Below are 27201 nucleotides of genomic sequence, written 5' to 3' on the forward strand. Positions count from 1 at the left end.
TGCTCAGAGCCGGGAGGCAAGGAGAAATAGCAAAGATAACTGCAATAACAGCAGGGTCTACAATAACAATATATAGTTATTATAGTTATTTAATGACAATAATAGACCCTAAGAACTCTATGATGTCCAACTGAATGCAGCTGCTGCTAGGTTCTATGTGTAGTTGGCAAAGGCAACCATGATATAGCTGAGTCTGGCATAAGAGGTAAAGATAATCTGTGAAGCAGTACATAGGCAGTTGATCAAACTCAAAACCACCTTAGAGCAGTGCTATGGCCAGCTTCCAACCCCCTCAGCCCAGAAAAGCAACTGTTAAGATAGTTGTACACCCTTGTCAGGCAGGGGTACCTCTACTTTCCTGAAGAGGTACAGCACAACCCTGCAGAATGGACATCTAACAGACTTTGCTTTTGACAGTTTACCCCACAGGGAATGTCTCCTGCACTTTAAAAAGCCCCAGTCTGTCTTTATTCAGACTTCAGCATCGTGTGTCAAAAGGCACCAAAGGCAAATAGTGCAAACTACGCTTAATCTTGTATTCTGTTTCCAATAATCCAATCCAATTAAAGGCTGAGTGCACTAGAACTGCTGGACTGCACAGTCCTTTTCATGCGGAAACGCTGGAGCATAATCCTGTCACTGAGACTGGAAGTGTAGTTGCCTGGCTTCCACAGGCCCCATCCCAAAAACCTTGGAGATGTTCACACACATTTCAATCATGAAATAAACTAAAGTGTAAGGCTAGACAAAGCCACTGAGAAAAAGCAGACAGTGAGAAAGAGAGAAAGAGCCAAAAAAAGAGAACTTTTCATTTGCATACTAATGGGCATAATATATGTGACAGAATGCAAGATCAGCAGATGAAAGAAGACATTAAAGAGATCACTAGAGAGGCATTAGATTTTCTTCCTCCTGCATCTGGCGTCCATTCCATTCCACTGAAGCTCCATGGGAATCTTAGTTTGCCGGAGTCTGAAATATCACAAGAGTAATCAACAGAAGACAGATGTCTAGAAACAAATAAGATATGAAGAACACTCAGTGGGACAGATGCAAAGCTCCAGACTGTATCTGGGGTTTATCCAATGTTCATCTCTACAACCAGATCAAGGCCATCAATCTGGGTTGAACACTTGTATAGGAAGTAGTTGTTGGGGTTTTCAGAGCAGGGAACATGGTTCTAATAATACCTGCAATGCATTTTGTTACTAAACAACATGGCAAGAGCGAACAACAACCTATTATTTTTAACAATTTGTATCAATAGTCTTATATTTTCTTTGAGGCACTGATCACTGTAATACATGCTACATACAGTGTGGTTAAATTCTTCAGTCGGAAGGTATGACTTATTTTCTCATTTATATTTTTAAATACTTTTTGTACTTCTGAATACAATTGTATATATAGATTATTTAATTTTATTTTCACTTTTATTCTATTTATGTTTATTTTTCCTTGTTATCTGGCAAAAGAATTTCCTTCAGGATTAATAAAGTTCTATCTTATCTAATCTTATCTTATATGCTAGGTTTATATAAATTAATTGATTAATCAATTAATTAATTAATATTTAACTAATTTATCTTTATTATTTGGCGAACACTCCATGTAATCTAAGCAGAAGATTGTGTTGTTAAATAACAAAGAAAAAATTATATTATATTATATAATTAATATGGTGATGCTTTCTGTTAGCATTCAGTAGGATTTCCAACAGTCTTCAGGAGATAGAAGCCATGTGGACATAAGTAAGAACCGCCAAATATTCAGAGGATTGTGGAGCCACCTGTGGCAACAAAGCATTTTCTTTGAGTTTAAGGATGTTGAAGGAATTTTTACACATCTATCCATAAGCATCTAAATGAGACTGAGGTCAGAACATTGCTTTGCCATCCCAAAAAACGTGACCTGCTCCTTTGTCAGTCATTCATTTTTTTTTCTTTTTGGCATGCTTAAGCTCATCATCCTTTGTCGTGGCCCAGTTCCAGGCAGGCTGCGCTGATATAAAGAGTTCATGGTCAACTCGATGACTGCAAGGTGCCAAAGTCCTGTGGCTGCAAAACATACCCAACATTCCTAAATCATAGCAGCAATTACTTCAGTAAATTCTTCTTTAGTGACTGGAAAGTTGAACTAATTCAACATTCTGAAAAAAAAAATGCATTATGCAAAGATAGCATTAAACATTTGAGAGAACAGATGTTTATAGCTGTTTGATACAGATTAAGCAGTTGCCTAATCTGCAATCCCTGCATGTGCTTTCAATCCAGAAATGTTGATGTTATTTTAGATGTTGCGAAAGTCATTGTAGCTGGAAATGAATAACTTACTCCTGCTTACTCTTCCATAAATGCCAGATCTTTTAGGTCCAGAGATCTACAGATCTAGGACGATCCATAAATCTTGTTTATTGGTATTTCTCTGATCAGATATTCTAACCGGGGGACGAAAAAGCTTGAACGCTCACTCAACTTGAGGCACTTTGGTGCTCATTTAAATTTTATATTAACGTGACTTAACATGATTTTCTGTAGCACTTATCCTACACAGGATCACAGGGAGCCTGAAGTGACCACTAAGCCACTGTTCCCCATGCTGGAATTATTCCATTCCCTCTGAAATGTCTTTCCAGCTTGACATGATGTTAATACAAACCTGAATGCACTATTCCACCAAACCATCCTGCTTTTATATCACTGGCCTCCTGATCACCTGTTTGAATCGCAACTGTATTAATTACTTTTTTCACCCTCATGGCTTCTGCATAATGGACTTCTTGGCAAATAAATAACAAGATGGACGTAATCTGTTAAGTGCTGTTATGTGGTGTGTGATTTCTATAATGTTATTTGGGTTTTGCTTTGTTTATCATTAAAAGACGGTTTATACATACACGTAAATGTGGAATGTCTCAGTGCATTACAACCATGTAAATCTTAACAAAGAGAAGTAGCTGATGCCTGTGGTGAAGCGGCAGGTTGGAACACAACACAAAAATGGTCCACGCCTGTGTTGGTGCAGGATTATGCAATCATGTACACCATTGTGCTTGAAAGGCTGAATATAATATCTATGACGTGAGCGTATTAGAACCTGCTATAAGAAAACAACAAACAGCAAAGACGACTCCTTAACTACTCCTCCTCATTTTCTGAGTGGTGATAGAAATGTCTTTGTGATGAAGCAAGCAAAAGAGAAGTGGCTGCATCATCAAACTGCGTTTTAAGCATTTGGAAGACTTTACACATGCATATTATACACAAAGAAAAAAATGGGTGGAAATTATAAAAGAGGTGGCTGACGGAGGAGGACACTGTACGAGAAATGACCAGGTACCAACCAAACAGTTGCTGAGTAGCTGAGCTTTTCTGATGTGTGGACGTGTGCATGTGTGTGTGTGTGTATGTAAACAAGAGACAAAGTAAGAAATAGAAAGCAGAGGAAGTGTTCAGACCTCTAAAATTGTCTCAGATTTAATTCAGAGAGAGTTTGTGTTTTGTGATTAGCATGTAGGTGATTAATCTGCATGTGTGTACGTGTTTGTCTGCCTGTCTATCTATCTGTCTGTGTGTCTGTCTGTCCTGGTAAATACCATCTGGCTAGAAACAGTATAGGCCTACTGTGTGTGTGTGTGTGTGTGTGTGAGTGTGTGAGTGTGTGTGTGTGAGAGAGAGAGAGAGAGAGAGAGAGAGAGAGAGAGAGAGAGAGAAAGTATCTGTGCCTCTTTTTGAATGGCTCCATTCATAGTGGTGAACACCATTGTTCCTGATATGGGCTCAGCATAGAACAATCCTGAATCTCAAATCTGTGTGTGTGTGTCTGTGTGTCTGTGTGTGTGTGTGTGTGTCTGTGTGCAGAAATTGATGTGTGGGGGGACAGCTCTCTGACAGAAACGTCAGGATCGGTAATCTGAAGACAGCCCTCTTCTTACTGAACTGAATATAAAACCATGAGAACATTCCTCAAAGACAGCTAATCTCTACACATACAGTCATGAGTTTCACAACATTTTACAGAGCAAACTTCACAAACAAAATGGAAAGGAGGTGGATACAACCATATTCTGCAGCTGATTATGCCATAACTAGTATTGTTCAGTATAACACTCCTTCAACTCACACTACCATGCTGTAGAGTGTTTCACACAGGTCTGGAGTAAAGCTGGGGGAAGGACCACTACTAGGGTGGCAGTGGAGAAAGATTTTAGGTAATGCTTAGGAGGGATTTATATGAGAGAATTTTCTTACTGACCAGGTCCATCACCCATTTCTACTATTGTTGATCAGCTTTGTGCTCTCCCTCCCACTCTCTCTCTGACACTAATCGTGGCTGTGAGGCCGGAGAACACCGTGGATGGGACACTAGTCCTTCTGAGTGTGTTGCTTTGGTACCCTCATTCACATCTAGGAATGATTTAGCCCTGTCAATCCACCCACTGGCATGGTTACTGGCATTTTAGATGGTAAGAGGAAACCACACTAACATAAAATGAACATCCAGACCATTACTTCTGTGTAGGAAACAGTGGTACATTTTGGCTATAAGCATTATTTTATAGAATATTAAGTCCAAAATATTTAAGCATCAATATCTTTCTATACTGTATATACATAAGAGACAGACATTTTGGAGATGCTCCTACCCAGTTTCCAACACATCAACTTCAGGAGTTGACTGTCCACTATCTACTTAATACACTTCTCAAAAAATGGCCTCCATGTGCTTGTATTCACTCCTGACAGTGTCTTGCCATGCCCTTGATGAAATGGTGGATATATATATATATACACACACACATACACACACATATACACACCATCCACCATATTATATATATATATATATATATATATATATATATATATATATATATATATATATATATATATATATATATATATATATATATATATATATATATATATATATATATATATATATATTACACACACACATACATATACATACAGTGAGGGAAAAAATTATTTGATCCCCTGCTGATTTTGTATGTTTGCCCAGTGACAAAGAAATGATCAGTCTGTAATTTTAATGGTAGGTTTATCTGAACAGTGAGAGAGAGAATAACAACAAAAAAATCCAGAAAAACACATTTCAAAAAAGTTATACATTGATTTGCATTTTATTGAGTGAAATAAGTATTTGACCCCTTTGCAAAACATGACTTAGTACTTGGTGGCAAACCCTTGTTGGCAATCACAGACGTCAGACATTTCTTGTAGTTGGCCACCAGGCTTGCACACATCTCACATCTCAAGGAATTTCGGCCCACTCCTCTTTGCAGATCCTCTGCAAGTCATTAAGGTTTTGTGGCTGACCCTTCAGCTCCCTCCACAGATTTTCTATGGGATTAAGGTCTAGAGACTGGCTAGGCCACTACAGGACCTTAATGTGCTTCTTTTTGAACCACTCCTTTGTTGCCTTGGCCGTGTGTTTTGGGTCATTGTCAGGCTGGAAAATCCATCCACGACCCATTTTCAATTTCCTGGTTGAGATAAGGAGGTTCTCATCCAAGATTTAACGGTACATGGCCCCGTCCATCGTCCCTTTGATGCGGTGCAGTTGTCCTGTCACCTGGGGATGGTGTACTTGGGGTCATAGGCAGCATTCCTCCTCCTCCATCAGCTGAGTTGATGCCAAAGAGCTGGATTTTGGTCTCATTTGGCCTCAACACTTTCACCCAGTTCTCCTCTGAATCATTCAGATGGTCACTGGCAAACTTCAGATGAGCCTGTACATGTGCTTTCTTTAGCAGGGGGACCTTGTGGGCGCTACTGGATTTCAGTCTTTTACGGCGTAGTGTGTTACCAATTGTTTTCTTGGTGACTATGGTCCCAGCTGCCTTGAGATCATTGACAAAATCCTCCAGTGTAATTCTGGGCTGATTCCTCGCTGTTCTCATGATCATTGAAACTCCATGAGGTGAGATCTTGCATGGAGCCCCAGACCGAGGAAGATTGACAGTCCTTTTGTGTTTCTTCCATTTGGGAATAATCGCACCAACTGTTGTCACCTTCTCAACAAGCTGCTTAGCGATGGTCTTGTAGCTCATTCCAGCCTTGTGTAGGTCTACAGTCTTGTCCCTGACGTCCATGGACAGCTCTTTGGTCTTGGCCATGATGGAGAGTTTGGAATCTGACTGATTGTTTCCTTCTGTGAACAGGTGTCTTTCATACAGGTAACGAGCTGAGATTAAGAGCACCTACTGTACTGCACCTAAGTGCTCCTACTGTAATCTCAGCTCCTTACCTGTATAAAAGACACCTGGGAGCCAGAAATCTTTCTGATTGATAGGGGATCAAATACTTATTTCACTCATTAAAATGCAAATCAATGTAGAACTTTTCTGAAATGTGTTTTTCTGGATTTTTTGTTGTTATTCTCTCTCTCACTGTTCAAATACACCTACCATTAAAATTACAGACTCATCATTTCTTGATCATTTCTTTGTCAGTGGGCAAACGTACAAAATCAGCAGGGGATCAAATAATTTTTTTCCCCCTCACTGTATATACACAAGAGAGGAAACCTATGTACGGTAATACATACAACAGAAGATATGTTATAACTCTACTCTGTACATTAGAGATCAGATGCTAGTGTTGGTACTCAGCTCTGCAGCCCACTTGTTCCCTGAAGATACAGCATGTACTGCACTGGTTTGTATTTAGGGCCTTTCTTTTAGCTTTGTGACTCTCATTTCCAGTTAAATGCAGAACTATGAGAGAAAATTGGGTTAGGCAGATGAGAGCAGTAACTGTAGGCAGAGCATGAAAAATAGTGGGAGGATTTGCAAGCAAGCCTGTTGATATGCATGTGTGTGTGTGTGTAGCAGGCATGTAGCCACCAGTATCCCCTGATAAGCAAAAAGAGTCCAGCTCCCAAGAGCCCATCAATGACCCCGAACACACTTTCAGACATTTTCAGAGATGGAAAACGTCCTACTTCTACTCATCATGACCCACTTACAGAATTAGCAAGGGATGGTGGAGTCTGTAACATAAGGGTGAGAGAGTGTACTGAGCTAAATACACCAACAGACCAAAGAAGGACAGCGTCTAAGCTAAAACCTCTAGCTCTAGTGATTAAATCTTCACACAAGCAGAATAACAGTCTGTATACGTGGACTGTTCACAATTTTCCCTCTGTTATTTTTCTAATCAAGGTCTCATTCATAACTGATGAGCTTATTATTAATACCTTACCTCCTTAAATCCAGCTGTTTTTGCAACATCCTGGCTGCCTAGTTCACAGACTGTACTAAAATGGCTTCATATTGACTCAAGAGAAAACCTTACTGCATTAAATTATTCTTTAGAAAAATATGCAGGAGTGTTGCTGTTGTTGTGCTTGAACTCAAAAGATGGGGGAAAAAAGGCTTAGCTAGCTAACGCAGACTAGCCATGGGACTTGAGCCGCATGCACGGCTATGCATTTTTAAAAAGCTAAATTATTTACTCTATTGATAAATGTGTAACACTGAATCTGGCTTTTTATCAAAATAACAATAAATTATTATGAGTTAACTATTTTACTATTTTAGGCCTCAATACAGACGATGTGAAAAATTACAGTATTTACTGTTTTTCATTTTGTTATGTTTTGGATTTGGAATGAACAAATGGAAAAAGTTAAACTACTGGTTTAGCTCAGACCAAACTAAGTGATTTTTAAAATTCGGTTTCTGAGCCTTGATCTGCTCATAGACAGCCTCCCACAGAACAGACTGCGGGGTAGCAAGGAATTAAACCCAGGTGAAAGAGGCCATCTGGACATGTTTTAATTTGGCAGACCTGAGACATAGCGAGTCTTCAGTGCAGTGCACCATGTCCGAGTCAAATGCTTTTTTTTTTTTTTTTTAACACTGGCAGGGGTCAAACAATCTATTAAAAGGGAGACCAGTTCACCCACTGGTGCTTTATAATGCATGTCTGCTCTCAGACATAAATACCAAATGGGTTCTTCCACACTGTGTTTGACAAAATCCTAAATATGTCCTCCATTCTAAGACAGGTATTTAGACAGGCACACTGAGAATATTCTTGTCAAGTGAAGAATGTGTAAACTGGACTTAATCCTCAAGAGCTCGAAGAGTTTCCACTGAAACCACAAGAGTTGTCCAAATTCTCAATTCAGGGCCCTGCTTCATGATTTATTCCACATTCCTGCTTGAACTATTATAATTTTTTTAAGGAACATATAGGGAAATGCATGATGAAACTTTTTACGTTTCAATTTTTTTAGAAAGAAACACACCCAAATCCTGTACTTTTCCATTTGATATAACAGAATCGAGTTTAGGCAAAAATATATACAAAAACAAATGAACACTATTGTTTTACTCCAAGAGTGAACATATAATTAATTCACTAGATAATTAAGGACAATAAATTCCAGTCTGCATGGTCATGTTTCGATTGCCTAATTCACTAGGGTAGTAAAAAGTAGCTTTCAGAATGTGTGCTTAGGTAGTTGCTACTAAAGCGCATTAATACAGACTAACGAATGTGAAGGACTATTATGTAGCATGTCATGTGTCTCCATGACAAAATAATCACTAGCTATAAGCTGTGCTGTTCTGTCTTTGTGGTGTATATAAAATATATTATTTAAGTCTGGTAAAAAAGGATATTTACTGCATGCAGAGCTAGCAGGAGAGTTCCATGGTGGTTTTGAGCTGGACTTTACTGTGGTCGGTTTCATCAGTGTGTAAGATAATTGATCTGCCTAGTAAAACACATTGACAGCCAAATCAGACCATGGCTGATGAGTGTAGTTAAGTTGGTGGTTGGTTTCGGAAGCATAGCGGTTGGTTTCGGGAACATTGTGAAGTACACCACATTTAAACCTATCAAATGAACACTTGTTAAAATCAGTAAATAGTAGTTTTTTTCTTCCTCTGACTGATGAACCTCCTTGTCCAACGGGAACTACACATTAAAACCTAATAACCGGACCGGAACTGAAATCTGTCCCAGGAACTCGAGCTACTGATCTGTCTCTGAAGGGAAATTATGGCAGGCAATGAAGTGTAGCAACAATTGAAGAAAATTTCACTCTTGATTTCCAGAACAAGTACAAGGGAAGTCTCTATACCCACCTATGATTTTTCACCACCTTCCCACTCCCATATCACCACCACCTCACACCTTACAATCGCTAATCAGCAGTTTATCGCTGGCCAGAGTCTGATTAGGCAAAACTAATGCAAACTTTGCTATGCAATCGATCTTTATTTCAAATAGCAAAAGAACATGATCAGTATTTTTGTATCCTGTCTGTCAGTGAGATTATGGCATTTGGTTTGATCTTAAACAGTATTAAATTGTAGTTCTGATTGCAGTTGCTATGTGCAGAGAGATCCATCCAAGCATAAATGAACAAGAGAGCTTGCATGAACATCATGTGCCAATTAAAAGTATTTCTAATAAACAAAACACTCCCCAAGCACTGTGCACTGAGCTGTGGTGCAATGGGAGCAAATAAGCAGATGTAAATCCTAACCAGGCTTTGAGTTTATCTCTCCAAAGAAATCCAGCCTAATCCAGTGCGCTTCTTGCTGGAGTGATCCACCAAATTCAGCCCAGATCAGCCCTAGCACGATGCCTTATAAACTTCACCACTAGGATATACTTGCATATCAGACACATTCTGCACATGAAAGGGTTGTTCTGCCTTTTTATGATCTACAAGAATGAGTTGTGAGATAAACAAAGATATAGATATGGTCAGCGATTTTATCCTGCAAGTGGAATTCATACACTTGCGGTAACTAGATATGCCCCGTAAAGCTGAGCTCCAATTGTTGCATTAATCTCTCGAAACAACTTCGTTTTCTGCTGTGTGCAAGGAGAGACTGGAGGTTTTACTGTAATTCCCTGTCTACAACCAGTATTCCCTGTCAACAACTTTTCTACTAGTGGTAGACTACCAGTTTCTTCCCTGTTTACAGAGTGACATCAAATCTCCATTGTTATGCAACACTACAAACACTGTGAAGTCCCTCTACTCTACTTTTAAATGTGTTCATAGCAGTATTGGCTTTGGATTTTGGTATTAACTACCCAGCACAGTACCTACATCACTGACCACACTGAACACTGTTTTGAGAAGGTAATCACCAGCGCCAGAGTTATCACTCTTATAACAAACGCTCGCTACATATCTTATCATTTTCCACTCTTGTTGCTGTGCTGCAATTTCATTCCAAAATATTGCTTGAAATGTTAGAAGCTTGCTATAATAAAACAGCACTTGTACAGATGTGGTTAAAGTAGTTTTCATGAGCTTTACACGCTTTCCGAAATTAAGACAAGAAGGCATCAATGTTTTTTTCCTCTTCACACATTACAACTTGTAAATCACTGTTTCCAAGCCACCGGTAACACAGCATTACTTCTCAGTGTTTAAGATCATTACATTTTTTTTTTCCAACATGGAAGAGTAGAAAATATACTCAGGTATAATTGCCCAAGATTCTAAAACATAATCTTATTAAAAAAGAAATAAAATGTTTTCACACAGTTCGACACAGTGAAGAACCTGAGACTCCATAAACAATAGGAGAGACTATGGGCAGGTTTTAGTGTTGATAATGCAAGTCAAAACACAGACTCATGCCCTTAAGAAAAAACTCATAACTTTCTTGAAGAACATTGCAAAGTAATATAGACGAATCTAGCCGCTAAGACAAAACATAATTTTGATTTACACATGCTTTTTAAATGTTTGTTTTAAAAGTAGAATTCATCAATTCTGTAATATCTGTAAAGATGGAATGGTGAGAACTAAATCTGGGTTAACATTCAATCATTTTCCATTTGATTTTACTGTTTCAGACAAAAATTGCACTTCATGAATGAATTCTTTGATCATGAGCAGCAATCCGTGGTCTTAGTTTGCACATGACGTGCTCACCAGTGACCGATTTAGTGTCTCTGTGCCCAAAGACAGCAGTGTGAGCACTGCTATGACGCTGGCCCAAAGGCCAGCAAAATGAGGGCAGCATAGGATTACAGGAAACACTGAAACGGCTAAAGACATGGTACTGCCAATGGTGAAACACAAAAAAAAAAAACACTCGGACAGAATAAAATATCCTTATTAGATCATATTCACTTGAATGTTTCTGTTTATACAACCCTGTTTTCTACGAGATCAGATCGTACTGACTGATGATGTAAGCAGAACATAAGGCGTGCCCCAAATTGCGTACTTGTACAATATTCTAGTACATTTTGTAGAATAAAAATATTGTGAGTAATGTGTTCACACTGAAAATTCCAGCAAGAAGAAGTGCATGAGGATGCACCTATTTAACCAACCAAACAAAATTTGGGAAAAGTTGGACACTTCATGCACTCAACCTTCACAGCTTTGCTTACGTAGCAGAAGAGGAACAGGGCTACCAAGTGCTGACACTGGCTGAGAAAATAAAATCAAGATAGCTTACAAGACAAGACAAGACACCTTACAAACGTCTTGCAAATGAGTGCACGTTATTGAACGTGTAATTTGTTTTTCCAATTTTTAAAAATTCACATTTTCTACTAAAGCTAGGGACGTCGCATTACATGTGTAACATCACCAGTATACGGTGATGTCAAACACATAGAGCCAGTATATTGCTATATGGGAAACAGCTTATACTTCCGGGTAATCACAGGAGCAAGATATTCCTCATATAATCTGACACAGAAAACATGTTATTGCACATTCTACTATAGAATTCAGCATGTTTTTATTGGGATGATCTCATACAGCACAATAAGAAATAATCTTTAAAAAACCCTACAATTTACACAGTGTAAAAAATGGCTTAACCAACTCTTTATTCAAGACTCTAGCTGCTAATTATGCAAAGCCATATAACAGCCGAACATTCTCAGAGGAGACCCCCACTGTGCAATAAAACACCATCAGTTGCGCTCACTATCAACAAGGATATAAAGAGATGCTACATTCAGAGCCCAAAAAGATATGCAAATAGTCTCATGAACTCTCAGTCACAAAGTCTCTGAGGCTATGCAGGCTTAAGAATTCAGCTTGGGTCATGGCACCATTTGTTTAAAATGTATTTAAGCTGGCACTGATACTCATTCAGTTAGAACTGCTCAAAGATCCTTAATATGTAAATTATCCAGCTTACAACTACAGCTGAATGTAGTTATTGTGAATTTATTCCACAGTGCTGTTGAATTATTAATTCTGATTGTTCGGATTTCTTCTCTTAGGTGTAACTATGGCTATGGTATGAGTTTTTTCCTGCGTGGTTTTCACATTTTTGAAAGGAGTCTCCAGTATCAGTGCTTTGTTACCGTCAAATGTAAAGCTATAACTTTCAGACACAAGAAGGAAAGAATGCTTTGCTGTTTCACTGTAGCTTTTCCCCTATACTTAAAAAAAAAAAAAAGAAATAAACTTTTTGTCTTGTTAACTTCAAGAAAGAGAAACAAGAGGGGGGTGAGGGAATGACTATGAGCTGTATTAACGTTATTACAGAAAGTAACTAGTTTCATGGACATTCCACAATATCAAAAATTACTAAAGATGGTTAAAACATGCAGTGTGTTGTTTAATAAATAAAAAATTATTCCTTACTTAAGCAACTTAAAAATGTTTTATTTGCCTGATTTCCAAAGAAAACATTTTTAGTTCAAGCTCCTTTTTTCCTTCAGGAAGGATTGCTTAATTGCGTAATAGTTTTGCCCAGGGTCATGTGATGTGTGTTGACATCAAAAACTGATCCTGTGAAAGTTTTTTAAGGCTTTCAAGTAAAAGAATGAATGTGTTTAGTCTTACATTGGGGAATGCTTACAATCACCCTCATAAAAGCATAACCTCTGCAGAAGTAAGTTGTGATCATAGGCTAGAGTTTCTGTTTATACACGTTTGCAGAGACAGTAAACAAACAGAGGCGTGCAACTCCTCCCAACAGTGTAAAAACCATCCCAGGTTCATGCCAAAACCACAGCCAGGCACAATGAACACAAAAACCACTGGCTTTGTAACAATAAGCCAACAATGCAAAAGCTTTGAACCTGGTCTCAAAATGAGGCCTCAGTAAACAGCTGTTTGAGGTATTTGGCATACATGAATTCATCAAGTTTATGAGTGCAGAAAAAGAGATGGCAAACATGTGATAGTGACTGTATGCATGCAAATGCATAACTGATTGAGGCAGAAGTAGAGTAGAGTAAAATATACAAAAAGATAATCAGTAACATCAAGAGACTGAAACTATAGATATTACAGTCAGCACAGGCAGACAGAAATCAAGGAGATGGGTTTGGGCCTTTGGGACATTTGTTGAGTTCCCTAGCCTTTTGGCCATTTATCAGAATAATGAGGTCACCTCAAATACTGTACCTCTAAAGTTGCAAAAGAAACATTGAGTAATTAAACTCTAATGGATAACAAAGTGTATCAGATATCTCACATTCATATTTGTTAAGCAGTCCATTAACATCTCACTTGTCCTCTGCAAAAAAAATAGCTATGAGAAAGTAACTCACAAAAAAAGAGAAAGAAAGAAAAAAAAGATTACTGGTATAACCAGGCTGAGCTTATCTAGCTGGTACACCATCTTTGCCAGCTGGTAAGTGCTGGTAAAAAAGGAAAGCTTCTAAATTATGACTACTAATGATACATATACGGCTAAAAGTATGTGGACACCTAACCATTATAACCCTATGTGCTTGTTGAATATCCCATTCCAGATTTAGTCCCCCCTTTACATTTTAAATAATGTCTAATCTTCTGGGAAGGCTTTACACTAAATTACAGATGTGACTGGGAGGATCTGTGATTGTTCAGCTACAAGAGCATTAATGTGGTCAGGCACTGGTGTTGGGTGAGGAAGCCTGGAGATTAGCCGGTTTCCCCGTTCATCCCAAAGGTGTTCAGCAGGGTTGAGGTTCTGTGCAGGCCACTAGAGCTCATCCAATTCAACCTTGGCTTCCTAGAGCTCATTTTAGGCACAGGATCCTTGTCTTGGTGGAAGAGGTTAGTCGCAGTGATGGGAAATACTGTATTGTCATAAAGTGTGCATCATAGACAAATTACTTTTAAGAAAGTAACATAACAGCAAGGAAATTTCAAAATCTCAATCATTCCTTGATTGAAATCCGAAAATTAAATTTTCAGCTGGTAAAGATGGTCTACCTTCCTGATCAGCTTAGTCTGTATTTTGGAAGCTTGCTGATAAGTGACACACACACACACACACACATTAAACACCAAATTAGTGCCATTTTTCTGCCCAAGAAAGTTCTAATATGAAAGGCTCAGGTACTGCTAATTGAAAAGCGTTCATTAGCAAACTTATGATGTCAAACATTTATCTTTCCTGTTGAACGTTATTTTTCATCCCATGCGTGCATGGACACTCTGGTGTGTATTTGTTCAACAGGTGAAAAGTAAATCTCACTATAATTCCCTTTACTGTAATTTGGGCGTAATTATACACCCAGCTTTAACTCAGCCCCTAGTCTGTAAACAAACCTTGCGCTCACGCACGCACACACACGCACGCACACACACACGCACGCACGCACACACACACGCACGCACGCACACACGCACGCACGCACACACACACGCACACGCACGCACGCACACACACACACACACACACGCACGCACACTGATGTTAAGTGAAACAGCATGACTGAGATCACTTGAAACACCGCAGCCTCAGCTGACGTCGCAAGGTAAACAGAACGTACCTCTATCCATTTCCGGGCCTCGCGCACAGCCGGTTCGGAGGCGGCCTCGCTGCGCGGATGTTGCGGATGGAGCTGCCGTCTAGCATCCGAACCAGGGCTGGCCATTTAGTGTGCAAGTGATCTTTCAATTCAGGATTGGATGAGAGAAGCGAGAGAGCTCGCACCGTTGCGACACAGCTGGCTACTGCTACGTGAAATAAAAGTTTTGTCGGTTTGTTTGTTTGTTTGTTTGTGTCTTTTTGCCTCGAGAGTTGACGCCCCCCTCCGTCCCTGCGCTCGTGCCGCAGACCTGCACTGCACTTGCAGATGAGCTTTCTCAGCGATCCCCGCCCACCTGCACGCGCTACTGTGCCAATCCGACACAGAGGAGCGCGACAGGCAACCAATCACAAACTCGCTGGAAGGCGAAGCCCCGCCCGGCTCCACACGCCCACTGAATGAGTTCAGAAAGAGAGAGAGAGCTCTAACAGCATTTGGAACAGTGATAGTATAAAAAAAAAAATCCAGTTTAATTTTTATTAATAAACTTTGAAATATCAAAGATTAAAAAAAAAAAAAACTTAAAGGATCTCCAGAGTTGATTTGTATAGTTATATCTAGCTTGTCTTAGATCTTCTTACCTTCTTACATTAGGCATGACCAAGAGCATAACCAATAAGGCTAGGGTGTTAAAGGCAAATCTTAAAACCTAAATACAGTCATAGAGGAAAAGCTTTGGCACACAACGCTCGTGGTCACTGGAAGAAGTAAAGAAGTGATTTTAATTCAAAGAATAAAGATCTACATCAAAAATCTATGAATGGAGTCAAGACTTCAAAGTGTCTGAAATAGACATCTGCAGTGAATCCCACGTCTGCAGTGGTTATTATAGTTCACAAGCTACAATTCGCTCGTTTTCCTTCAATTAACTGCATCGTAAAGTATAGTAAGTGCATTTGACTGCCCTCTAGTGGTGAATATCGGCACTACTCCTGTCTTCTGCAAGTCTTTGACTCCTCATTGCCCACAATACTGTTTTGCTCTATACTGTACCTTTAAGGTTGCCGTGATAACCATTCACGTGCACTTTAGCACTTCCTTGATTTGTTAAGAAGCGCCCTTGTGTGTGTGTGTGTGTGTGTGTTTTCTCGGCTATTTAATTCAAACAAATGAAGAGGTCAAAAACAGGTGACGTAAAACTAACAGCTGTGCCTGACACAGGCTTTTGTATATACAAAATCATTTTAAACACACACACACACACACACACACTGTACACTGTATATATTGCCACTCACACACACACACACACACACACACAATACACACGCTATATATATCCCCTCTCTCTCTCTCTCTCTCTCTCTCTCTCACACACACACACACACACACACACTGTACACTGTATATATTGCCACTCACACACACACACACACACACACAATACACACGCTATCTCTCTCTCTCTCTCTCTCTCTCACACACACACACACACACACACATTTTCGGGTCCTTTCTGTTCTTCAGCCTGGTAAGTTATGATTTATTGTCTCAAGAAGGAAGTATTATGTAGCATTTTTTTAAAAATGGCAAGTATTTGTTTCTTAAAGGAACTGTTTTGTGGTAGTTTGTTGTAAAATAATGTGCAAAATAAATATTTATTATTATTTTTCTTATTACTATAACAGTTATTTTATTGTTGTTTTTTTCTTTTATTCTGATTAATGTATTTATTTTTGTTGGTTTTTTTTTTAGTTTGTATGTATGTGCTGTGTGAACATAAATGTTTAAAAAGTACTATATAAATATAATGTAATATATTTATTTATTTATTATCTTTTTTTTTTATTTAATTTACATGTTGGTGCTATGCAGTAGAAATGAAAAGTTAAAAAAAGCAAATGTTTTGTTGGTTTCTGTAAACAAAATTAAAAATGGCTTATCGAAGCTACAATGCACTACATTCTACAGTTAATACTTTTTTCATCTTTTCTGTAGATTTGCATTGTACAGGACAGCTAATAATGGCAGCTTTCGTTATTTATTCTGTACCTACCGAAAGATTACATATGCACTTACTGTCACATTTTCCCTTCTGCCTTATTTCCACATTACGTTTTTAATGGTATGGTGAAGTTTAGATTCTAATAGCCATTTATCAACTTTCTATCAGATCCAAAGACATGGTGACACTGCTCCTGCTGTCCCTGCCTCTGCTCCCTGTGGTCATTACACTTTGCCACTCACCACTGCGAGCCCTTTATCGTTGTGTGTGTGAGAAAGTGGTGAAGGTCCTCCGTGGGAAAGTCTGTGTCAGACGCACACATGCCTACATCTTCTCAGAGTGTACCCACGGCCAGGCTGAAAGTGTGCTGGCCACGTTCGACCTTTACAGCAAAAAACACGCTTCTTTCAGCATCGGGCCAGAAAAAGGTTACTGGTGCACTCAGTGTGTGTGGACACTACATTTTAAAAAATATTCTCACAATGACAAATTGTGTGTCTAAAATTTTTATACCCTGCCTTACAGTAAGCCTTGTGGTAGATAACTAAACTCCTAACATGTATCTTCTCTTGGTAAGGTGTGTTCCTGGATGAGGTGATACGACGTGAGGCTCCTCTGAGGGTGCTGGAGCTGGGTATGCACTGTGGATACACCTCTGTCCGAATACTGCGTCTGCTTCCCGCCTTCGGGAAACTGCTTACGGCGGAGATGGACCCACTTACTGCCGAGAAAGGAGAGGAGATCCTACTTGTTGCAGGGTTCAAAAATTCACAGGTGAATGGAAGGCAACAATTTTCCAGCTTTGCATTGCAAGCCTGGTCTTTGTCATCCCCTTAAGTGAATCCATGCCACCATCTGCATAAGGTTCTATATTACATTATTTGGTATAGGTTGCATAAGCATCTATATACATTATTTGTTCATTTGTCTTAAAACAGATTATTCTGAATTATTTGAAATTCTGACTTCTGCTTTTTCATGTTTAAGTGCATATGAGTAATTTGCCTCATGTTATTCTTTTTATGGCATTGATGAGACATTGTGATCTAATGCACTGTTTAACCTTAATTTTGTTGATTAAAGCCCTCCCATGTAATACCATAACTGTATATTAATAAATTACTGTATTTCGTTTAACATTAGTACATTATTTTCTTATTCTGAGCTCATCTGTGGCCAAAACATCACATGGAACTTCTACCTTAGTTCCAGGTGCTACCCTGCTCCTCAGCTGAAGCCATCTCCAGCTTAGCATCTCACCTGGGTGAGGACCAGTTGGACCTGGTGGTGATGGATCATGACCCTGAGCAGTATCTTCCAGACCTTCTGGTCCTTCAAAGAGAGAATCTGCTCTCTAAACACAGGTCAGTAACTGAAGATTAGCTAGTTATTATTATTGCTAATGTACATTATAGCATATTTTCTGTCATATTTTGCACTTGGGTGTGTATCATAGGACATTTACATGTGCATTTCTCAATACTGTTTTTCTTTGGCTAGTGTCCTGATATTAAACCAAGTTGTGAAAGCTGGAGCTCAGGCTGTGCTGGAGTACCTCACCACCAAACCACACAGCTACACTGTGTGCCAACAGGTTAAAGACATGCTGGAGGTCCGCTGTCATATGGACAGAGAAGAGAGTTAAAACTATACAAGCTGGGATTTTAAAGCATTATTCCTGAAAGTAATGAATAATTAGAAAATTCATGAAAATAATATTTTGAATTCAAAGTTATCATCACTGAGCCTCTTCCTGAAATGTCTTGAAAAATTGGAGGCTGACTGAAACTGGGCAGATGATTGGATAAGGTGCCATTTTTCCCATTTTCAACTGTCTAGTTTTAGAGAGCCTGTCCTTACTTGTAGCCTCAGATTCCTTTTTTTGGCTGACAGAAGTGGACCCTGATGTGCTATTCTGCTGGTATTGTACATCTGCCTCAATTATTAATCATTTTTTGTGTTATGGGATGTTTTTCTGCTTACCATGGTTATAAAGAGTAGTTATTTGAGTTATTGTAGCACCTCATACCAATCTGTCCCTCCTCTTATTATCTTTCTTATTAACTAGCCTTTTCCACCCATAAAACTATAAAACTACATTGTGTGTGTTTTGTTTTTTTGCACCATTCTGTAGAGTCTAAGCTCTTGACCTCTTGGCCTGAGCAGGTATAGAGGTGATCCTTCTTCAAGGTGACACCACTGCTCAAACAGCATGATGGACACATTATAAACTAGTCACTGCTGAAATGAAACATGACAAGTAAGGCATCAAAAATGATGAGTTACATTGTTTATTTGTCTTAATTTTAATTATTTTTTAGAACAGGGAAGACAAATAAAATGTTAAAAGATTGATTGCATGAATTTGGATGAATGTATGAATTGTATAAATGAATGTTTTTGGGGCAGTTTCAGGTTATATATATATATATATATAAATAAGACACAAATATATTTTTAAAAGGATATAAAGGATGTTTAAAAAGTGACAGTCTGAAATTTTGTAGTGAAATTGAATAGTGGAGAAATGTTAAGATGCTGCTATAATATGGAGATAAACAATAGCCCATATTAATATCAATAGTCCATATTAATATCAAGAGAGATTTTACTAATGAGATTTTACTAATGAAAGAAATTCTTTGCTTTTTCCTTATCCATTTCCTCTGACACTCCTGAGCTTAAACACTCCTGAGCTGAAACCCTCGTAGCGTCTATAGATCTCATTTTTTGTTCTTGTGAAAAATTTGTCCATCTGACTGCACTCTCCAGGTCACTGTGGTGTTCTTCAGCATGCCATATTCATCCAGCTTCTGCTTGACCTACAGAACAGAAAAAGGATTTTTAAGCTTGTTTTGCGATCTATCTTAACAATCTTTGTATATTAATAATCTCTAGTACCGAATTGAATGTGTGTTTGAAAAATTGTCCCAAGTTGTTTTCATTACCACATAGAGCCATTTTGACCTGTAAGCTATTTCTGGCTCTTACATTGCCTTTTTTGTGTGTGTAGATGACAAAGTGGGTGTTCTGCTCCCTCTACCCAATGTCAATACTTTTCAAGTGCAAGCAGCTCCCTTCATTATTTCTTTCCATGTGTGAGTTTCTTTCAGGAGTATGCTATGGGCCAATCACATAGCAGCGGCATAATGCAAAGAATCATATAGATACAGCTCAAGAGCTTGATACTGATTCATGGGGCTTGGTCAGAATTCCATACGAAGTGGGAATGATGTGCAGCTCTATTACAAATTACATAGCTATTAAAATGTTTATTGTATATTGTATGAGCACATACAATATACACATTAGACAGCACATTTAGTAAGGGAAAGAATATTCACATTTATGGCAGGCTTGAGAGCAACCTCGATTTATCTCATTTATACAACTGAGCAGTTGAGGGTTAAAAGTGTTGTGAATTCACAACCTTCCAATCAGTAGCCTGACCTCTTAACCACTAAACTATCGGTTTACATTACAGGATACAGGAATAGTAAACTCAACTGTGGTATAAGGGACTATGTAAACCATCATTTATAAACATTTGTTAATTTACAAAATTGGAATAAGTTCAAACATCTACATGAAGCATCACTTATAAACATATATCAACATTAACATACTAACATTTATTACAATTTAAAGAACATATTTAGTAGTGCTAATGTTTAATGTATTTTATTATTTAATGATCTGTTTATTACTAATTGATAGTGTACAGTACGTTAAGAATAACATGACCTGTCATCTACAAACTATTTTTAATTGTCAAATTCTGAATAACTAGTTATCATTTGTGTGTAGTGTGTATTAATAAAAGTTATTATATTGTGCTACAAATTCTTGAATCATATAAAAAATATTTGCAAGTGATGCTTGAATACTTCTGATAAGTAACATGCCAGATTTTAGTAACTTTGTGTGGCTCACCAGCTCTACGATGGCCGACTGCACATCAGCACCAATTACGCTCAAGTCAGACTTCACATGCAGTCTTATTAACTGCTTTTTCCTCACTTGATGAGCTACAGAACCCACATACACAGAGACAAACACATTAAGAAAGAGTGATAAGTGAAAAAATACCCCTCCTTACCACAAGTCAATTTTAAATGAATGTTAGAATTTATGAGCCATATCACACGCATACTTCTTATTACAAAGTGCATTTTGACTTTCAGAAACACATAAAAGAAACAACTCACTGGTTTGACAGATGAAATAGTTCAGGTCAGTACAGCTTGTGTCCTGAAACATTCCTTTATCAAGCACAGCACAGTTTTCATTGCTATAATAATTATCAGGCTGTCCAGAAAGCCATAGGAGGATTGATGTGTTTGTTCCATCTGACCACTTCCATGTGTCTCTGTATCCACCAAGCCACGATCCACCCTGACGGGCTGCTACGCTCTGTATTGCGCTGTTATCTGTTGCAGTTATTGCAAAAGCCAAATCTGTGTGAAACATTCTGCAGTAAGCCAGAGCTCCTTTCCAGTCCGATTTAGAACTGACACCGACATATCTGTTAGCATAAGTGTTATTAGCTGTGGAATAGCAATAAGATTAGTATGATTAGTATAGTAGAAATATCCTTTTAAAAATAAGACTTTTACTAGTTGTATAAAGTAATATAACCAAGGCAACATTTTGTACCTTTATGCCCAAAAAAAGTGTATGTACTGTTCCTTTAAACTGCTTTTAGAGAACGTGCTTACGGGCTAGTTATGTACATTATTTTAAAATATTATGTATATTATTTTAAAATATCTCCTATTAAAATGTACATAATAAAGGTACAAAACAAGTTTCCCTGATAGTACCAGTACTACAACATAAAAAGTAGTAAAAGTTAGAAAGGATTTAATTTTGTAATTGCTCACATTCTCTAAGAACTTTACTTTGACCATGAGGATGCACACAGGTACAATCCTATTTTTTATCCATCAGAGTGCGAAAAAATAAACAATCTTAAAGAGACAATCTTTGTTAATGCTGCACATGTCCAGTAAGAGATATAAAATATAAACTTGAAATGTATTCTATGAAGAAGTGGTCCCTCAGGAAGAGGCTGTTATTCTCTTCAACCAAGCCTTCACTGGATATTAATCATGGGGTGCTTATATTTTTTTAACCAGTCTTTCTAAACCACCACTTAAGACAATCTCATGGTCTGTCTGTGTGTGATTGTGTGTGTGTGTACTGATCAAATAAATATATAGTTATTATAAACACAGCTATTTTTTAAAATATACTCCATAGTATTTAGTGGTGTTGCCATTTAGATTCTTTAAGAAGATAAATTTCAACTTAGATAAATTCAAGAACCAAATTGTCAGGGAAGCATTTTTATAAGTTTCTCAAAATTATGTTTCATGTCAGTTCACAAATTTTCAATGGAATTCAGCTAAGCATTTTGTGACAGCCCAGGCAAAATGCTTTTCTTCTTGTTGTCTTTAAGCCATTTTGTTCCAATGTTGAAGCGTGTCACTGTCCTGTTGGAAGATCCATTTATTTTTAATTTTCTGGCTGAAAATCACCTTGTTCTATGTAAACCTTTAACCTACTGGAATTCTTAGTGAAACAGGAATAAAAGCTGAAATAAATCTTATTAATTTTAAAATGACCTCTTACATGAACAAAGTAGATGACATGTCTTACCTAACAATGTTTTATTACATAAAATTTTAAATATGATTTTTTTTGTACTTTTAAAAGTCACCTCAGAACATAATACTGTGAACAATAAACAGACCTCATGACATATAGTCACACAAAACAGTTTCCGTTTTTAGTATGACAAACGTGTGTCAAATATTCTGTTAACATACATTTGCCTAACCTTAAAATTACAAAAACAAACCTGACAAACCAAACACCAAATAGAAACCAAAAAAAAAAAAAACTTACCATTGTAGCAGATAAATGGAAACAGGTTTTCACAGGGGAAATCCCACCAGACTCCAAGTGGTCCAGTTTCACAGCATGCTTCCTTCCCTAACGCATTATTAGGCTGTAAACCGCCCCAGTTGTGAAAAGTATTTTTCATTGGGACATCATTAAAGGACCAGCGCCAACTGTCGAAATCATTGTACAAGCCGACCCAGACAATGTCTGTCAGACCTTCCCTTGCCATTTCTTCCTTTAGTAAAAACCAGTCAAGGTCAGTTTCAACCGTAGCCAAGTCACCATATGTTTCCCTGCAGTAATTCTGAGCTACTGGCCATGTCACTTTTGTCTTGATCACATAATACTGGTGACCATCAGGTGGCAGAAGAGATAGGGTGGCTGGGACAATGCCTGCAGAAAATCATTTATTTATTTATTATTCATACAGTAATGAAATTTTTAAATGAAGACAAAATCAGCGGCTATTTGGAGATCCAGCAGCTGCCAGAAAAGCATTTGCCCTATCACTGGAAGAAGGCAAATTCAAATCCCAACAATACCTCCACAGTCCCAGTGTCCAAGACCGCTCTCTGGGTGGAACTGCTTTGTCATTTTTTTCAAAATATCAATGCTAGTTCAGTAGGTCAGGGTTCTAAGAATATTGTCATGCTAACACTACTGGATGAGGTTAGCACAAAACAAAATAAAAAACCTGACAAAGGATATTTTTAAACAGATATGTTAATTCAAGTACCTGGTAAACAAGTATTTAGTCATTTTTGAAGACCTTCTAAATCTGATGCTGGCAGAAACAAGAAGGCAGTGTGGTATGGAGAAAGCAGACAATGTTGAAAAGCTATGCATTTATGAACGTGTTGAGTTGTAGTTGCTGTGGTAGTATCTGAAGATGACAGAGGAATGAACAAGCCACTAAGCGGACTTTGTAGAGTGGAAAGGCGAAATCCTCATCATTTTATAAATAAGATATCTGCTTGACCAAGTCAGGCTAGCAATGTAACACAATGCGGATTAGTTGTCCAGAATTATCCTGAGGGTACATACACTGACAGTAGGTGGAATCGAAATATTGTGCAGAGAAATCATAAGATCTTGATCTTGGAGCTGGATCTCCAGGTAGTTACCAAAGTTCAGTCTTGTTGGGATTTAGTTTTTTGCTAGTTAGCTACTATCAATAATGAGATGACTGTCAGACATGCTAAGACATGTGTGGAAATATAAGTGTCTGAGGACGTAAAGGAAAGGATGAGTTAAGGGTCTTCAGCATAGCAGTGGCATGAAACTCCATGTAAAGAAATGTCCTCAATAAGAGAGCAGATATGTAGAATAAAGGGAGAACAGAAGAAGACCTAACACTAGAGCACTAGGGTGTAGGACCTAAATAAATAAATAAATAATCAAAAGGAATAATAATTCCACAATTCCAAAAAAAGCATGTTACCAAAAGAATACCATACCAACAGTGCAGCATGGTGGTGGAATTATTGTATTTTTAGGCTGCTTTTCTTCACCTGGGCTTTTATCAGGGTGAAGGAAATAATGTATAGCTACAAATACATTGCCTTCAGTGCAAAACTTTCAGTCTGTTAGTAAGCTGAACATGTCTGCTAGTAAGCTGAACATGAAAATGAATTCCACCTTTCAGGCTTAATGGCAGTGACCGAAGCGTACATCCAAATCAGCAGCTTAACCAAAATAATGACCTAGCTAGGACTCAGACTTAAATCCAACTAAAAATTTGTGGGATGACCTTAAATAGGCTGTACACAGACTGGAGATTACAATTTGATGGATCTAAAATGTTTTCCTGAGAAAGATAAATAATTTCAGATCAAAATGTCCCATGTTGATAGACCCATACCCAAAAAGACTGAGTATTTTAATAAATTCAAAATGTATGTAGGGTATGTAGACTTATGCAACTAGGATATTGATAAGGTTATTTTATTTTTTTTTAATTTCTTTTAATTTCTAAATTCCTTTTTTTTAATTTTTTTTAATTTCCTATGTTGTAATTTCACATTGAGTGTACAAAAAGTACAGACATGATTAATTTTAGTTTAATAAAAAAAAAAAAACATTTTACAGAGGTGTGTAGACTTTTTGTATCCTTTGTACTGTCAGAGCAGCCCTAAAAAGACAACAACTTAGTAAAAAAAGTGGTTATTTTTAACATTCTACTTTATAGATATAATTAATAAATAATTAGTGAAGTAAAACATATATGAATACACACTCACCTATGAAGCTCAGAAAAAAGATCTTCATAATGGACAAGTAGCTAGAGAGTGAGAAAAAAGTGATCAGTTTAAAACTTTATTATATTTGTTCTGTTTACTGTATCTGCTTATCACTTTAAATAAAATAACCAAATTTAACACCACATAATCAGTTTTTCAGTTTGTTATTAGCTTTTTTCCTGTTTTAGTTAGTGGAATATTGTTTAAAACCCAATTTTTAAGATGATTGTTTTTAAATAGTCTGTTTAAACATAAAAAAAGAAAAAAGGGCATGTAATTTGGAACATAATTATTTCATATTTTAGAAAATTATGGCATACCAACATGCTGAGAAGCATGTTTTATCTATATAAAAGTGATGAAAGAAAATGAAGACATCACACCATAATCAGACAAGCTATGCAAATATTAAAGACCATCATAAAACAATGAATCATACCTGTAATCCAGTCGTTTAAAGTCTACTGTAGTAGTAGCTCTGTGTTTCTTCTTTGCCAGCATCTATGTTTCTGAAAAGATTACCTGGAGACTGCCCTTAAATACTAATACTCTTATGTAAATCTCAGGTATCTAAAAGGAGTTTCTAACAAAAAACAACATCCAAACAATGATTTACATTTTCACTTCCAGTGAGACGCAAGTCTGCTTATGGACACAGAAACACGATTTTTGTTTTTTGATCATCAATTCTTAATGTCAAATGTTGGCAGGGAAATGGGGTAAAAAAAAAATTTACTTTTCCTTTTTCTCATTCACAAAATCTCTAAAGATGTGCTGTGGTATCTGGCATGGAGATGTTTGTAACAAGTCCTGAAAGTTTTGATGTGGGGTCTCTATGGATCAAACATGTTTGTCCAGCACATCCCACAGAAGTGCAACTGGATTGAGATCTGGGGAATTTGGAGGCCAACTTAACACCTTGAACCTTTTGTCAAGTTCCTCAAACCATTTACCAAAATGTTTTGCAGTGTGGCAGGGAGTATCATCCTGCTCAAAAAGGCCAGTGCCATTAGGAAATACTGTTACCATGAAGGTAACAGTAGAAAGTTCAAGATGGTGGTTTGTGTCAAAGTAACATCCACATGAATGCAGGACCCAAGGTTTCCCAGCAGACCATTGTCCAGTTCTGATGCCCATGTGCCCTCTTTGCTGGGTCAGGGGTCACCATGGTCACTCTGACTGGTCTGCAGTGATGCAGCCTTATATGCAACAAGCCTTGATACACTGTGTGATACACAATTTGTGTAATAGTAACCTTTCTGTGGAATCAGACCAGACCATCTAGTCTTCACTTCCAGCATGCACCAAAGAGCCTTGAGCATCCATGGCCATGCTGATGATGAATAATTTTGGAGATAATCTGACCCAGATGTCAAGCCATTACAATTTGCCCCTTGCAAAGTTGCTCAGATGCACCTGGCTATTTTCCATAAATTTAAGTTCAACTGACTGCTGACTTACTGCCTAATATATCCCACCTTTTGACAGGTGCCATTGTAATAGGATAATCAATTAAATTCATTTCACGTGTCGGTGTGACCAGAATCTGCTGACCAGAATCACAGTGTTTAATGTGCTGTGTCAGATTCACTCATACCAGTGCAAATTATTCTATTACCAAAATAGTTAGAAGTATACGTAAAGGCTATAGTATATAATGTTCACCTGCACCCACATCCTCTGCACTGGTGTTTACAAGTGTAATTTTACTGAAAGACAAACATGGAACTAGGGATGGATCAATGCTAATCTTAATGGAAATGCATTAAAATGGTAAACTAACAAAAACTAACACAACATTAAAGAATATTTGCACATTGTTTATGCTCATCATGATTTATGGATGCACATTACTGCTACTGTCTTTGTCTGCAATCTGTCTGTCAGTCTGTCTCTCTTTCACTCTCTTTCTTTGTTTTTAAACAAAATGCATGCAAATCCAAAATGCAGAGCACATGGAAAGCTGTTCAAAGTCCTTTTTTTCCTCAATCTCACCCTGATTTTGCTGTGTTCCTGAGTAGAGACAGTCATAATAGAGGAGGATAGACTGTCTTATGTCATTTAAAACACAGGTTTTCGAATCCATAGAATTACAGTATATGGACATTGTGGATTTTGATTTTGTGTTCCTCTAGCCATTTTTCATTGAATTGGGTGTTTATTTGTGGTAATTTCTTTTTTTATTAAAATGATTATTAGTGATTAAAGTTTTTGTCCTGCCCACTGCCTGAGACAACAAGGTTATGCACTCAGATATGTTGGCTCTTAAGAGACTTCATCAGACATCAATGCTCCTGCATCAGCAACTGTGAAAAAGCCAGTA

The 27201-nt window shown here is 37.7% G+C and overlaps 3 protein-coding genes across 12 annotated transcripts in view; 1 reads left to right on the forward strand and 2 right to left on the reverse strand.

The window, feature by feature from the left end:
* limch1b (LIM and calponin homology domains 1b) overlaps positions 1 to 15048 on the reverse strand; it is a 98475-nt gene extending 83427 nt beyond the window's left edge. For 4 of the 6 annotated variants that reach the window (XM_058398077.1, XM_058398073.1, XM_058398076.1 and 1 more), the window contains exon 1: positions 14748 to 15047. In XM_058398077.1, coding sequence (XP_058254060.1) covers positions 14748 to 14852 — 105 coding nt within the window. In that variant the 5' untranslated portion in view covers positions 14853 to 15047. Of the gene's footprint in view, positions 1 to 14747 lie in introns of all 6 variants that reach the window. The other 2 variants (XM_058398072.1, XM_058398074.1) reach the window with 1 other exon arrangement.
* LOC131358359 (transmembrane O-methyltransferase homolog) lies at positions 3113 to 19117 on the forward strand. Of its 4 annotated transcripts, none has more exons than XM_058398081.1 (5): positions 3113 to 3335; positions 16900 to 17159; positions 17309 to 17505; positions 17938 to 18095; positions 18232 to 19117. In XM_058398081.1, exons 1-5 carry the CDS (start codon positions 3328 to 3330, stop codon positions 18374 to 18376), a joined length of 768 nt encoding a protein of 255 aa, XP_058254064.1. In that variant the 5' UTR covers positions 3113 to 3327; the 3' UTR covers positions 18377 to 19117. The 4 variants fall into 4 exon arrangements, with proteins under 4 accessions (XP_058254064.1, XP_058254068.1, XP_058254067.1 ...); XM_058398085.1 differs by lacking the exon at positions 3113 to 3335 and adding an exon at positions 14546 to 14732; XM_058398084.1 differs by lacking the exon at positions 3113 to 3335 and adding an exon at positions 15807 to 15914.
* Positions 19118 to 19219: 102 nt separating this feature from the next.
* LOC131358356 (lymphocyte antigen 75-like) lies at positions 19220 to 25388 on the reverse strand. Of its 2 annotated transcripts, none has more exons than XM_058398079.1 (6): positions 25318 to 25388; positions 24879 to 24919; positions 22642 to 23031; positions 20940 to 21188; positions 20665 to 20759; positions 19220 to 19553 (listed from the first exon to the last, which is right to left on the reverse strand). In XM_058398079.1, exons 1-6 carry the CDS (start codon positions 25377 to 25379, stop codon positions 19455 to 19457), a joined length of 936 nt encoding a protein of 311 aa, XP_058254062.1. In that variant the 5' UTR covers positions 25380 to 25388; the 3' UTR covers positions 19220 to 19454. The 2 variants fall into 2 exon arrangements, with proteins under 2 accessions (XP_058254062.1, XP_058254061.1); XM_058398078.1 differs by having other exon boundaries at positions 19226 to 19553; positions 20940 to 21278.
* Positions 25389 to 27201: the final 1813 nt, after the last annotated feature.

Source organism: Hemibagrus wyckioides, linkage group LG08, assembly GCF_019097595.1.
Source record: "Hemibagrus wyckioides isolate EC202008001 linkage group LG08, SWU_Hwy_1.0, whole genome shotgun sequence".
Lineage (NCBI taxonomy): Eukaryota > Metazoa > Chordata > Actinopteri > Siluriformes > Bagridae > Hemibagrus > Hemibagrus wyckioides.